The 16285-nt window shown below is 39.9% G+C and overlaps 1 protein-coding gene across 1 annotated transcript in view; it reads left to right on the forward strand.

The window, feature by feature from the left end:
- The window catches only part of LOC311079855 (uncharacterized protein), a gene marked incomplete at both ends in the record, with an annotated part of 42754 nt that overhangs the window by 24260 nt on the left and 2209 nt on the right, over nt 1-16285 (forward strand). The window contains one exon of the mRNA XM_084109582.1: nt 13462-13588. Within this exon, the coding sequence (XP_083965708.1) occupies nt 13462-13588 (127 nt within the window). The remainder of the gene's footprint in view (nt 1-13461; nt 13589-16285) is intronic.

Consider the following 16285-nt stretch of genomic DNA (forward strand, 5'->3'; position numbering starts at 1 on the left):
GGATGGGGAAATTCTGAGTAACAGTTTTCCAAAAGTTCTGAAGCATCACAGATGTGAAAAATCTTTTTACATGTTTCTGTATTGTCTTTATAGATACAAACAAGTACAGCTTTGGTCCGTTGTCCAGTGCCTAAAGACCCAGGAGTCACTGGCCCAGGGTCATCTTCAGATGGGTCCATTTGCTGTGTAATAAAAAAAATATTAGACATAATACAGCATAAAATATATATATATTGATTTTTACAAAAAATTTACACATAGAATTAGCTGATATCCTTACAAATCTGAACTACCTTTTCTAAGATCTATTTTTTACCTTTCTAACACAATATCTAGGCCACATGAGCTACATTTTGGGCCAGGTGTAGGCTACATGGAACTGTTCTGACAGTTGAGAGGCCGTGAGCCCCAGCACAATTAAGCAATCATTTGAATTTTCGCGCCATTATAATTTTTCAGAATTATTTTGCATTAAATTTGAGTTAACGTTAACATTTAGGCTAAGTTACCAGCCTGCAGCTAAAATGGCGCCAAAATATTTCCACATAGCCGTTAACGTCGATTTTACAACATAACCAATACCACGTAAACCACAATTACACCGTTTTATTTTGTCATTACTGGCACAATTTCACTTTTCATTAGCGACGTCTAAAGCTAATATTGAGAAAATAAGGGAGAAAATTAACAGCCTAATATTTCTTGGTTTAACTTTGTCTGCAAAATCCAGGCATTTTAATAGTTTATTCAGAAAACCACTTATTCTAACATTTTTTATCATGTGTGCTTTGTGTTACGCTATTGACTATGGACAGTTATTGCCAATTAACATTTTTGCCCGCGAAGTTTTGCAAATATCTGACTGTGCCCTCAAAAGTTCGCTTAGAAACCAAACTAAACCTAGTACACATTATCAGCAGCAGAAAATCAAGTTTTCGCTCATAAATAAAAGTAAAAATGACTTCAAGTACAACTTACCTTAAGAATCTTATTAGCAATCACCAAACGACTTGTCTCCTCCGTCTCTCATCGCAGATACGCAGTCGTTTTGTGAATTTTAAAATGGCAGCCGATAAAAAAAAGTTGCTGGGCTTTTTCACTCACAGGCAAGGAGTTTGAATGACAGGTGATCCGACCAATCATAATCCGCCTTCCGCCATTTTGCGCGCAGCTTGGGGCGCTGAGCGAAGCGCCCATAGCTGACTAGATTTGAGCTCGCTGATTGGCTATAGTTTATGTCAAACATTTATATCTAAAATCAGCAATTGGCTAAACTGCTCCAGAGACCCTCCTTTCTGGGGGTGCTTCTTCTTTGGCCAGCCGCCCCTGGTACACGTCTTTACGCGGTTAACAACATTCTACTAGAACATACAACGAACAAATTAACTAGAAGGAAGAGATGATCGGTTAACGAGCAGCTTAAACTGATACTCTACAGCGATCTGCCCGACACATTAAAGAGCCTCAGAACTGTATTTATTGTTTACATTAAAAAATGACAAAATCTGAAAGTTTAAATGTTTGAAATGACCAAATGAGACTTTGTTTCATATTAAAAGTAAGCTGGTCTGTCCTGTCTGTCAGCGTGCTCTCTGCTCCGCGATGTATTGTTCACTGCGTGTGTGAGAACATGCATGGTGTAGCTCGGACATAGCAACAGTCTGCGCAGATTTGGCTTGAATTTACCCCGCAAAGAGTATTAAGTAATTCGCCAAATTGGCTGGTGATTCTACAGCGTTATCCGCCTCTGTTGATTTTTACATATTTTTTTTACCCGCATTTGGAGGGTTGGCGCACTTGGCGGGTGTTCATTTTACCAGGGTTGTGTATAATTTAAAAATGGGCAATAGCTGACACACATAAAAAATAAAAAAATTGACACAAGAGTGTGTAAATCTAATCTGTAAAGATCATTCTACACATGTTGTGTTGGATGTTGTGAACAAATACACAGGTTGTGTTAATTTTAAAACTACACATTACTACGTGTAAAACATCTGAATTCTTACAACACATTTTTATCTAATATTAACACAACATGTGTAATCTAGAGTGCTACACATAATTTGTGTCATTTTTCTACACATTTGTTCTAAGAGTGTAGAGGGGTTGAATCTCAAACCTAGTGAAGAGTTAGATCTCATAATCAAGTGGATTGGTGGGGAGTCACTACAGCATCCGAACGTATCCGAGCTGTTCATGTAAATAATCCAGCTGTGGGCCTGGATATGGTCTGGCAGAGGCTTGACAGAAAGTATGGTTGTCAGGTGAACAAAACAAGTCTCCTGTCAGATCAACAGGCACCGATGTGGGCAAATTGATTTTCAGTCAGGCGGACAATGACTATATGCTTGCTGCTTCATTTGAAGATGAACTCTTCTTAGAGATCAAGACAAGAGTGCGTACTAACAGGCTAGGCTGTCTGCTTAAAAAAACAAAAAAAACATCCACTGACTTTCATAACTGCTTCAAAGAAACAACTTTCACCTAGGACCTTGATAGAAATGTACTGAAGTGAAAAGACATTAGTCTTTTAAATGTAGTGACGTTTAAGTAATAAGTTTCCAGAAAACAATAACTGCTCAAATTATTTTGATGAGTTAATGTCAAAATATATGAGGTCCTAAATTATTGATGATATATTTTTTTGCAGTGTACTAGTGTCAGTTTTCTTAAACAAGTATCAAAAACAGCAATATGTCTTGTAGTGCAAACATCTACGCATATCCAAATGACACTGGACACATTACACTTGACACAAGTTATCTTCTCTAAATCCATAATCATTATAGCAAAATAAACCTAAACCTGTTTGATATGCACTCTTACACGCAGCATAGAGGTAAATATAGCAAATATTATTATAGTATCTCATTACACTCTGTTACGACCACTATGGGTCAGCCACAACAGGAAAAGGATGAGAGTCACACTACCAGAGAGATGACGAATAATGAATTTTATTTACCATGAAGGGTTAGCGTCAGGGGCAGAGAAGGCCAAAATAACGGAAAAAAAAACAATCTTCTTTTAGAAACCTAAATGACCTTAGACAAAAGAAAGAAAAATGAAAATACAGTTTAACTTACCTAACTCCCTTATCCATAAACAAAGTGGAAAAATAAATACAAATAAATTGGCATCAAACCCCCTACATCCCTTAATGTGGTAAATATACAAGAATATTTACACACTTATTTAAAAAGTATCAGGTTAACAAGTTAGAATCAGAATCCAAGGCGTAGTCAATCAGATATAGGAGAAACCCAGAAGTAGGATTACACTCAACAAACACTCACTCACAGTTTCACTAAACACTAATAATCTCTCTGGCACGACACTCTTACTCAATTAAATAGTGGCAAAACGAACAAGGTGAAGAGAAGCACAATCAAATGGTACGAACGCAAAGCACAAAGTCAACGAGGCTCAAAGGCAACCATTGTGTGTCAGGGGCGGCCCTTATATCCAGGTCAGGTGCATAGCAGGTCCAATCACAGTCTTCCACAGGTTAATAAGAGAGAGAGAGAGAGAGCGAGACACACCCACACACAAGGACACTTGATACAAACACACAAAATATCTCAGGGTCCTAACACCCCCACCCATAAAATAAAACATAATGTTTTACTGGTTGACACGGGAAAATGAGTCAGCAATAACATTTTCGATACCTTTTTTATGACATATTTTCATATTGTAGCTTTGACAAATCAGAGACCATCGCATTAACCAATGTAACGAATGGACTATAATCATGATTTCTTGTCTCTCTCTCTCTTTGTACACAATGCACATTCCTTCTGCTTTTACACTCTGAACTCAGAAATGTAAATCAGGACTCTCGACAATCTAAATTACCGTCATGGCTCCGACATGGCTGGGATTAGATTGCTTTCTGACACTGTTACAACTCTGCGAGCCTCTCTAGAGAACATTATACCTTCTTCTCTGCTTACTTCGGCCGCATCAAAGGGATTCCAACCCTCAATTTTCAGGGCCAGAAATCGACTTTCCTTGAATTATAAGAAGTGATAACTTCATTGAGAAATTGATAGGTTAATCTTACGGCCGTTTGCTGGACAAACAACTGTTCGATAATTACATTAATTTCCATTAAAAGTTATTCCGATAATTGATCTGAAGAATGGACAGTTGATATATTAATGAGTAAATTATAATTCATTGTGATGGGTTATTGATATATACAATTGATCTATTTTTCAGCTTCAATATTTTTTTTTATGTAACTGTAATATGATATATATATATATATATACAGTATATATATATATATATATATATATATATATATATATATAATCCCTGATTAATTATTAAAATTCCCTATATATCATTTGAGCTAATGTTCTTACACCGATGATTGTTATTAGACATTTGTTGGAGAAACATAAGAGGATTATGATCAGTGAAAATGGTAACAGGTTGTACACTCAATCCAATATACACTTCAAAGTGTTGCAAGGCAAGAATTAATGCAAGTGCCTCTTTCTCTGTAGTACTGTAGTTCATTTGATGTTTGAGAAACTTTTTCGAAAAAAAAATGATCGGATGATTCAAATCATCTTCACCGGTCTGCAATAAAACCGCACCGACACCAGTACCACTAGCATCAACTTCTATCAGGAACGGTTTTTCAAAATAGGGGGCAACAAGTACAGGAGCACTACAGAGCAGAGTTTTCTGCGCTTCAAAAGCGGATTGACACTCAGAAGTCCACTTAAAATAAACTGCTTTACGCAGTAATTCTGTAAGAGGACTGGCTACAGATGAGAAGTTCTTACAAAAACAGTGATGATAACCTGTAATTTCGAGAAATCGACGGAGATCTTTTCGATTATTTGGGATCGGAAAATCAAGGACAGCTTGAATCTTTGAGTTCAAAGGGCAAATCTGACCACTACCGACCTCCTTACCCAAATATGTGACTGTAGCACAACCGAATTCGCATTTTGCTAGATTCAAGGTAAGATTAGCATCTCTAAGCCATTTGAACACTTCCTGTAAGATTTTAAGATGTTCTTCGCCAAGTGCTAGCATAACACACAACATCATCTAAAAAATTTCACAATGTTGGATAACACAATAGACATTAACCGCTGAAAGGTGGCTCCAGCATTTTGAAGGCCAAAAGGCATGACCCGGTATTGTAGAAATACTTCTAGGGGCTGCCAAGTTGTGTTTAAGTAAATACTGAGTTTCTTGCTTCATCAGTTCTTTCTTAAGTGGATTTACTCGATAAGCACTTTGTTTAACGGGTGCATGTAAACCTACATCAATGTCGTGTTTTAGCACGTGTGTAGTTGTTGGCGAGTCACTGAACAAAGTCGGATACCTCTTTACCAAATTTAGGATGCCAGTCTGGGCAGATATGGACAAGTGCGACAATTTTGTTGCAAAGTTCAACAGAGTTTCTGAATTGGGCAACCATGCGGTTGAGAACGCGGCACTGTTCATCTTCAAACCATCAGTTTCTGGTGAATATTCAGAGGGTGATACATTTACTGGAGCGACAGTGACAACATGGATCTTAGTCTCAGAGTTAGAGCGCGTCACATAAGCCTTCAGCATATTGATATGACAGACGCGTGACTTTTTCTTACGATTTGGGGTGTCAACAACATAATCAGTGACACTCAGTTTCTCTTTAATCTTTTCTCTTTAGAGGCATCAAATGGTACGAACGCAAAGCACAAAGGCATAAAGCACAAAGTCAACAAGGCTCAAAGGCAACCATTAGGCTTGTTCGACTTCATGCAGCTCTGTGCAGACCGATCGGCGGCTGACTTGAAGCAGTGCATGCCGGTTAGAAATTTTGTCCGACTTGATACAGCGCCGACGCCACGTGACTGTGACGTGTGCCATCACAGCACCGCGAGAGCGATCCGAGAGTAGCCGGAGAACTCATCCAGCACAGCTTCTCAAGAGCGGCTGCACGTGGGCTGATGACGACACAGCTGTTCCACGATTGGCCGGATTCACCGCATAGAACCAAATTGCTTTCCACAGCTATGCAGACGACACACAGCTCTACTTAGCCCTATCGCCTAACGATTACAGCCCCATTGATTCCCTGTGCCAATGCATTGACGAAGTCAACAGTTGGATGTGTCAAAACTTTCTTCAGTTAAACAAAGACAAAACTGAAGTCATTGCGTTTGGAAACAAAGATGAAGTTCTCAAGGTGAACGCATACCTTCACTCTAGGGGTCAAACAACTAAACATCAAGTCAGGAATCTTGGTGTGACACTAGAGTCAGACCTTAGTTTCAGTAGTCATGTCAAAGCAATAACTAAATCAGCATACTATCATCTGAAAAATATTGCAAGAATTAGATGCTTTGTTTCCAGACAAGACTTAGAGAAACTTGTGCATGCTTTCATCACCAGCAGGGTGGATTATTGTAATGGACTCCTCACTGGCCTTCCCAAAAAGACCATAAGACAGTTGCAGCTCATACAGAACGCTGAGCAGAACCAGAAAATATGAACATATCACACCAGTCCTCAGGTCTTTACACTGGCTATATAAATGGTATATAAACTGGTATATAATAAAGTATAAAGTCGGCAACACCTAAGCTCCAAAATTGCAGATATGCTCACTGAATATAAACCCAACAGATCACTCAGATCATTAGGATCATATCAGCTAGAAATACCAAGGGTTCACTCTAAGCATGGCGAGTCCGCTTTTAGCTATTATGCCAGCCGCAGCTGGAACCAGCTTCCAGAGGAGATCAGATGTGCTCCTACAGTAGTTACATTCAAATCCAGACTCAAAACACTTCTGTTTAGCTATGCATTTACTGATTGAGCACTGTGCCGATGTTCGTTCGACTGTTTGTACTGTACTGTATTTTATTTTTCTAAACCGTTTTAATTATTCTTATTTCTTTTTATTATTTTAATTTCTTCTATGTAAAGCACTTTGAATTGCCATTGTGTATGAAATGTGCTATATAAATAAACTTGCCTTGCCTTGCATGACAACGATGACGTGTGTTTCGTGTTTATTTCGAACACCTTAAGTTCCTCTAAAGCTCACAAATTAGTTTTGTATAACAGTAAACATTCTTTCATGTAGTTGTGTTGGTATATTGTGTCATGTTTATCAAATTAAAACTGATTAAAAAACGTAGACTCCACTTCATTGATAGTAGCTTATGTTGAACTTTATTCTACACACAGAGAGAGAGAGAGAGAGAGAGACACACCCACACACAAGCACACTTGATACAAACACACATATACATATATGTAAAATGAGTTGTTAGGACCCTGAGATATTTTTTATCATTCTCTGGGATGCGTTTTCATGATAATCGAATGTAAAGAGTTTTATCTCTAAAAACAGATTAGCTTATGACACTAGTATATGGGGCACAGTGTAAGTAAAAGTAAATCGCTAGTTAATACCACTAACAAGGCTCAAAATAGCCTCACACTAACACAGTAGCATAATGAGGGTCCTTACATGCAAAACGAAGCATGGAGAACTTTGTAAGTGTACAGACAGTTTACACAGTTTCGTTCGTCGTCGTGGACTCAGAGGAATACAGACAGCAGTGCAGAGAGTGTGGAGACTTCTATTAGTGCAAGCGGGCGGAGAGCTATACATATTCTTTGGATGAGTAACGAGGATTATAGAGGACACGCTGTGAGTTTGGCTGAGTTACGACTCCTCTTCCTTCCGACTATTACTGAGACAACCTTGGGCAGTTAAGTACCACCTTTGAATTCTAAAGAGAAGATAAAGATTTGCAGTGTCTAATGTGGTGGCTGAGTCATGTGTCTGGAAGCTGGAAATTAACCCCAACGTCTTTTCTGATTCTTTGATGCCAGTGAATACCAGTGTTAAATATACTCGTATGCAGCCTTGGGTGCACCGTGAGTCTGTTCAGTTTTGCAGTCTGATTGTGGAAGTGAGCACGAGTGAGTTTTTGCAGTGTTCTGGTGAATTCATATGACTGTGGATTTGTGGTTCTGCCTTCCACTCTAAATTACAGCTGAACACTTTCTCCCACCCCGGGGCCGCTGAGCTATGCTGTTTAAACGACTCCACGTACATGGAAGAGGTGTGATACAGAGAAGTTTTCCAGTTCCTTCTGCTTTACTGGGGCGAGGTAACGGTGTCGATAGAAAGATCTGAGGAGGCTGCCACCGTCTAGACCAGTGGTTCCCAAACCTGTCCTGCCGGCACCCCAACACTGCACATTTTCTTTGTCTCCCTAATCAAACACACCTGATTCAACTCATCAGCTCATTAACCCATGTGATAATGAGCTGATGAGTTGAATCAGGTGTGTTTGATTAGGGAGACAAAGAAAACGTGCAGTGTTGGGGTGCCGACCTTTTACCAACCTTTTACCTCTCTCTCTCTCTCTCTGCTCGTTCTTTCAGTTAAACATGCGCCCTGTCACAAGAGAAGCAGTTCATCTACTACATTACTCACCGATCAAATAAGACTTAGGCGGGACAAAAAATCGATTTGGCGGCCGCTAAAAAAAATTAAGAGGATAAGAGGAATCGTTAGCGTCGAGGACATACAATATCGATGGTTCATAAAACTTAGAACCGGTTCTCGAGTGGAACTGGTTTTCAATTCCCATCCCTACACATGACAGAAATAAAGGTTTTTTTATAAATGAAGCTGGTAATGCTGTTTGTGGAGTTGTTTAATCATCCTCTGCTGAGATCTTGTGAGATCTAATGTCTTCTTTTATCTTCAGTTTATTTCATCTAAGGGCGCTTTCACACTAGCACTTTTGATGAGCACCCGGGTTTGAATAATGTCAGAGTTCGGTTCGTTTGGATGATGTGAACGCTGTTTTCCGAACTCGGGTGCGCACCCGCGAACCGTACTTGAGTCCTCTTAAAAAGGTGGTCTCTGGGGTACGGTTCATGTGAAGGGGGGAGCAATCGAACTCGGGTTCGGAACAGGCAATTGAACCAAGTGTGAAAGCACCCTAAGACTTGTGTTTCTCTTACATTCTCTTACATTAACATTAATAGTGCCACCCAGATCTTTTTGCTGGAGAGGGGATGGCGAACAGACGATATATACATATAAAGCTCTAAACTAACACAATATGAGAGTTAAAGTCAAGAAGAAAGAGGGAAGGGGAGAGATGTTATTTCTCACCAGTATTCAGGTCTTTACCAAAACACTTTTTATTAATCATTTCCCTAAGATCATGTCTTTTCTTCCTCACATCACATCTCCTCTGTACTCGACTCCTCTGCGAAGGAGGAGCGTGAGTGGCCATACTCTCCTTCTTGCCCTGCCTCCGTTCCTCGGACTGTGGTGGGCTAGAACCCCCAGAGGCTTTAGGTGGGGATCTGGATCAGTAAGGAATGTATTTTCTAACCACTGCCTCGACAAATGTGCCAAAAAGTTCTGAGGGTGAAACTGGAACATCGAGGAGCAATTTATTTTCTTTCTCCCCGATGTCCACGAAGTTCAATCACAGATGCCTTTCTGTGGCCACCATCGAACTATCGATAGGCGACTGTTTGTTTGGTAGCCCAGCGAGCAAAGTTGGTGGTGCAGCGCAGTTCAGCAATGGCCTCAACCGCACTGATCCATGCTTTTATGTAGATTGGCCTGGTAGGTCTGTAACACACATCATAGTGTGCAAAGCCCCCTGGCCTAACCTGCTACCGCATATGCCCTGCCATTCAACCGCAAAGTGGTCTGAAGCGACCTAAATGGCCGGACACGAGCCTTCAACGAAGATGACTCACCTTGGGAGCTAATCCTTCCACATTTGCATTGTTCAAATGATAAAATGGATGAATTCAGGCTGAATATGGCTTCTTCCACGACTTCACTTCTCTAGTGTGAAGGTCGGGAAGGAATGGAAGATTCATGGGGGAGGGACAAACATAGCCTAAAAGTAAGCGCTGTACAGCTTACCATGAACGACTTCCCATCTTTCACGCCCCCCAAATAGATCCAATCTGGCTGTGGTGAGGGCCATGACTTTTAACCCTCTTAGGTCGACAAACGCGCAGGCGCGTTTTGCTGGATTTTCTCCACATTGTAGCACTATAAACTTAAATTACTCCGTCATTTATGGTCATACAGAAAAAAGAAATATAATAAAAGAATCTGTGATATTTCTACTTTTGTATGTGTCCACTTACAATCAAATCAAAACATTGTGCTTTTGTAAAATAAAGAAAATAAACAGGGTGTGCGTTCTGCCTCTCCGTCGCGGTGAACTTTTTTTTCTTGAGCACGTCTATAAACTGAAACAAAACTCAGCGAATACTTGTCACACATTTATGAGCCAAATACCTTTATAAACATTTAAGTGTGTACTTTTAAATGATCGGATTCAAACTGAAAACAAATATTCTCTGTTTAAGTAATTTGTATAAAACCAACAAGATGTCCAGCTTCTCAAACGCTTCCTAATTATTTTTTTTATTTACCACGCCCACTCGCGCAAAAGAGATTCACATGCAAATCTCCACATGGAACGCAATCGCGCTCATTAGGCCTACCTCAAAAACAAAACACCAAAACACTTTACAAGTCTCTGCTTTTAGACGCGCCTGAGCTTACATTGGATTTACATCAGAAGAAGAAGAACGCGATTTGAAGACAAGAAAGATATAAGGTAAGAAATTCTTACATATTAGTTTGCTATTGTTGCATAAATTTCACATTGCAGTTGAACTGTTGCTAGATATATGGTGAATATTATAATATTTAGACCCGTGTTTACTGTTACTGTGTTTGTGGATATCTGCTCAAACGTAGATATGTATATGGTAACCATAATGTTTTATATTTGAGCGCGATCGCGTTTGAATGCATCATATTTTGCAGCGCGATCGCGTTTGAATGCATCATATTTTGCAGCGCGATCGCGTTTGAATGTATCATATTTTGCAGCGCAATCGCGTTTGAATGTATCATATTTTGCAGCGCGATCGTGTTTGAAAAGCAAACGGCTTCATGTTTTTACTATTATCTCATTTCATATCATCATAACGAATGGAAACATTTGAAGTAACATGATAATCAATATATTTTTCTCTAGCTTAGTTGTTACTGAAATCTTTTGGAAGATTTATACTGCTACAGGTTATTGTTATTTTATCCAGCACTGCGCATAGCTTATGCCTACAAGGCACAACAAACCTGGTGTTCATTATATTATATATTGTTGGAAACATTTGTGTGTGTGTGTGTGTGTGTGTGTGTGTGTGTGTGTGTGTGTGTGTATTCTGTGAATTTTAAAAAGCAATTTTAACCAGAAAAATCTAAAATTTATTCCCAAAATCGTGCAGGCCTTTCTCTTGATATCAGTATGTTCACTTTTTTTTTTCAGGGCCCAGATGCCACTGAGGACTTAAGTGAACATGAACATGGTAAAGTGAAAATCAAACACCTTGGAAATGAAAGGTATGTACAATGTTTTTAGGAATGGCACAAAGGTCTCTGTCTTTGGATCATTGTTTTCAATAAGTGCTTTTTTGGCATTTGTTGTGTGTATCTTTGGACTATGTTGTGTTGTAAATAAATCCAAACAAATCCAAACAATTTAAAAGCCATTCTTTTTTAAATCTCCTCATTTACAGTATTGTGCAAGGTTGCTCAGAATGACAGGGCCTGATAGCTCCTAATAGGGCCGTTAGGGGAGGGTCTTTGTCTTTCTCAGGTGTGAAAACAATACATATTAATGACCTCCGCATAAAGCTTTTTCACACAAAACACGTCGTAACATTTTTAAATCAATATATTGTCTTATCTGAATGAGCAGTCAGGGTGATTTTCACATAGTTTTAGAGCAAATATTCTAGGCTACGTGATATAATTTTCAAAAGTCTTGTGAAGAAATAATCAGTATGGGTTTCATGGCCTTATTTCAGTGAGAATTTGTTTTTGTATTTTCACAAACCCTGCATAAATGTCATTATCTCAAAACTACAAACTTTTACATACATGCTGCTGATATATTATCGTAGCAGAGTTTGTGCTGAATACAGTGTAATTAGACTTTAGCCATGAAAATGTCACAAGTAACAGAAATAACCAGAAATGTCAGAGCATGTCAGAACACCTCCAGGGCCCAGAAAACAGCTCAGACCTCAGAGGGTTAACAGTTCCCCGTGTGCAGGGCTGGCAGGATGAGAAGACTTAATACATACACTATCCTCACTTGCTTGCTTGCTTGCTCCTTTCCTAAGCAAAGAACACACAAATTGTGTGTCTCCTCAGGTGTAAAAACCTGGGGCATGGAGGCACTTGCTTGGGATTTCCATAATCCAACCTTCAACGCGCTAACAAACAAACGGCTCATTGAGACAAAAAAAACTGATGATGTGTACCACGGGCACCCTCTTGTACTTCAGGGCGCTCCGCCTATGACGTCACAGACAATCAATTTGTACATTTAATGTGTGCTTTTTGCATCCTTTCACTAATTATTTGTCACTAACCTGAAGATAAGGAGGTCTGCTGACTTGGACATGAAATAGCTTGGCTGAAATACAAACCCAATGACAAAAAGCAGTTGCAATGTCTTTAAAATATTTTTGTATTTATTTTTGCTTTATTTAACAAGAGTTTTTACAAAGAGACAGGCCGATAATCAATATAAAAAGCAAAAGCGATAACAGGAATTTGATGGACATAAAATATATAATAGCCCCTTTCACACAGCGCTTTGAACCCGGGAAATTGCCGGCAAATTGCCAGAGTGCCTTCTGTGTGAACGCAAACACGACCCGGGATTGATGCCGGGATCGATGCCGGGTTGGGGACCTAGTAACATTGCCGTGTTCAGTCTCGGAACGCGTGCTGTGTGAACAAAAGCCGTAATAATGCCACGATCGTTCGCCAGCTGTGAAATGGTACGTAATGCGCAAGTTTATGATCGAATCAGAGAACAAAATGGACAAGCTTGGTTTCTCGAGAGAGAAATCGCAGCTCATAAGCAAACTTAAGACGCTGCTGAGACATTACAAGTCACATCGATGTCACGTGTCTTTACGGGATTTTTACGGGTCGTGTGTGAACGCACTCTCTCATTCCGGAAAATCACTCGCAGTGTGAATGAACCAAAATCAAACGAACCCGGGTCAAATCCCGGCTCACTTTATCCTTGTATTTTCTGGAATCTCTGTGTGAAAGGGGCTAATGGCTCAGCCAGAATTAACACAATGGTGAACAAATCACTGTTTGTCACCTCAAGCATGCAGTTGGAATTTGACTCCATAATAAAGGATTATGAAAAAGCTCAAAGACAGTTCAAGAGGTTTTCAGTTGTAATAGATCATCTTGATCAAGATCTGAAGGAGATTGAGGACCAAAAGTCAATTATTCTGTCCGATGCTTACAAGAACATCAAGCATCTGTCTCAGATCGCATTAAAGCCAGACTCGGCCTTCACTCTTCAGCATCTGGACTTCTTCATCCACAGAGTGAGGGAGGCTGGGAAAGAAGACTGGGTCCGAGAGCTGGAGGAAATGAGGAGAACCGCTGAAGCTGAAGAAGCCAACAAAGACGCTCTGAGTTATCTGAGAGCTGGTCTAGCTAAACTGTTCCTTGGTGAGCAATGAACAAATGCAGAGAACACAAGAGATGAATCAATGACAATGAAGAATTTGGAAATACTGTAGCTTATATGTGTAACAGAGTTATGATTTTAATCAGTTTTATTGTGAATTCTTCTGAATTCAGCAGCAGTTGTTAATTCCATGTTGTAGAGGTGCCCTCGTGTGGTTTGTGTGGGGACTGTAGAAATGATTAGTTAGATGGAAGATGACACAACACAACAGTTGCATTGCACTGTGGCTGAGTTATGCCTGCAGTGAAACACAGCCACTAAGAGGACGTTTTATTTCATTTAAGATTAAACAGAATGACATAAACCAGCATTTGTGTTTGTGCATTCATTGGGGGTTTAGGAGTTTGGCCAGAGATTGAGCCCGTCATACAGTCGGTGTTCATCACATCTCGGGAATGTTTGCATGAACATAGTAGAACATAGTGTTATGATCATTTGAGGTAAAATGAGAACTGCGCATGTGCGTAGAGAGTCAGTAATAGATTTGACAGGTGAGGAGAAGAGATAACTGCTCTACCGACTTTTGTACTCTTTTTTTTATTTCCCTTTATATTTGTGACCAGAGTTGAATGTTTATTTGTATACTTTTCCTCACACAATCCCCATGTATGCGGACGAGTGTGACGTTTAAGTCATTTTATTAAACCTGGGGAAAATACTGTACACCATCTCTCGTCTCTCATGCATCTTTTCCTCCAACACCACATGTTGTTTTTCTCTCTGGGCAACAACATCTCAACTTTGCGTTACAATAGAGCAAACCACAACACAGAGTGAAGAAGAAAACCAGATCCATGACATATGCTTATAAAAGACAGTCTTTCTTAAGTAGTAATAGGCCTTTATGTTCAGAATTATGTCTAGGCCTAAATACTATATATATATATATATATATATATATATATATATATATATAGATCTAAAAGCTCAGCTGGCATGCCCCAATTCTCCACCTAAGCTGGATTAGTACCATTAGTAGTACTTAGTAATGGTTAGATTTTCATAGATCATTTTATAGATTTTGTGGTAAAATGGAATTTAATGTAATCTACTAGAGTTAAAAATGCTCAGAAATTTAGAGTAAAAGATGAATACAGGCTGATATGACAACAGAACCACCCTGAGCCTTTTGCAACATTTATTTAAATACCCAGACTGTGGCGAGCAGGACGAGGCCGAGGGCCGTGAGAGAGCGGCACGAGGCCGGTGGTGTGATTACTCTGATGAGCGACACCTGCGCAACGCACCGGTCTCGTATCTCTCACGGAGGAGCGGACGACAGTGAAGAGCGAGAGAGGACAGGCCTGGACTTATGTTGTGGTTTTTTATATTTTGTTATGTGACAGCAGTCGTCCGTGAGGGGCTGCTGTCTTTTACTTTTGTTTTGTTGTTTATGTCATTAAAGTCTTTAAATGTTCGCCGGTTCCTGCCTCCTTCTTCCCATAACAACGAACTGCGTTACACAGACCAAGACAAAGACAGAAAGTGTGTGTAAAATCAGCAGGGGAGTGAGTTCACCTGTCTTAACTTGCATCAGTGGCTGGGTATAGAATTTGTCGCCCAAAATCTCTGAAACTGAAAAGAGAACATTATTGATGAAGTTTGGAAAATTCAAGTGGTTTTGAAATAATTTCCATTTCCAAGTGTCATTTAGGTGTATGTGCATAGGAACTCTGCATTGTTCTGGTAGGTAAATGTTTTGTTTAGTTAAAAAAAGTAAATTCTTAAACTTTATAACAAAGTGTACTTTAGCATTATCCTGTTCCAAGCAACTATACAACTTTATTTGAGTTTTACAAAATCATTGTTGTGAAGTGTTAAGACCCCTGTGGTTTTTAATGTTGTTTATATGTCTATGTGGTGTTTTTAATATGCTTTAAGACAAACCATGTGTAAATTCATAAGTCGACACCATTGCTGAGTATTTCCTCCTTAAAACTGCAGTGAACCAAAGACAGTCTCAAAAACACGCTTTGAAATCGCTGGTGTTTCTGACGTCACAAACTACCTTGTAACCAATCAGATCAACGTGTGATCGTCAACCAGTGGATCTCTGAGCTGAGTGAGTGAGTGGAGGCGGGGCTCATTTGCATATTCATAGAACCGCATATACTAAATGAGGCAAGGGTGTTGAGTTACATTCAAGCTATTTTATTTACGTTTAAATATGTCATTTTGGTGATCAAAGATGAGTTTTAAGGGATACAATTATTGACTACAGGGGGACTGTTGTTTAAATGACTTGCGTTTATTGTCTGGGAGAAGAGCAAGCTCTCGCAGTTCTCGAGGGAACTGTTTGCAAGCACTGTGAGCGTTTCCCTGTAAGGATGCTCCGCTCTCGTTTGTCCATCTTCTAAAGGGAAGAGGGGACAGGCACCTGAGCCCAGTGACTCGGGTCCCTCTCGGAGAGGAGATTCAGGTCATGGAGGTCTCAGATGGAGTAATGGTCGGGTCAGGTCGGGTCGGGTTAAATGATTTCAGGTACGGGCCAGGTTCGGGCTTCAGTTTAAAGCCTGTGCAGACCTCTAATCTGAACCCTATCGGTAGCCCTGCCCCGCATATGAAGAGCTGCTGGGTGTTGTGGAGCGTGCTCCAGACAGACTCAGACTGTCGTGGGGGCGCACTAGGGAAGAGGAGGCCTTCTGCATTAGGCAAATAAAATGAGTTGTAGGCCCTAT

The sequence above is a fragment of the Abramis brama genome (genome assembly GCF_963993115.1).
Source record: "Abramis brama genome assembly, chromosome: 3".
Lineage (NCBI taxonomy): Eukaryota > Metazoa > Chordata > Actinopteri > Cypriniformes > Leuciscidae > Abramis > Abramis brama.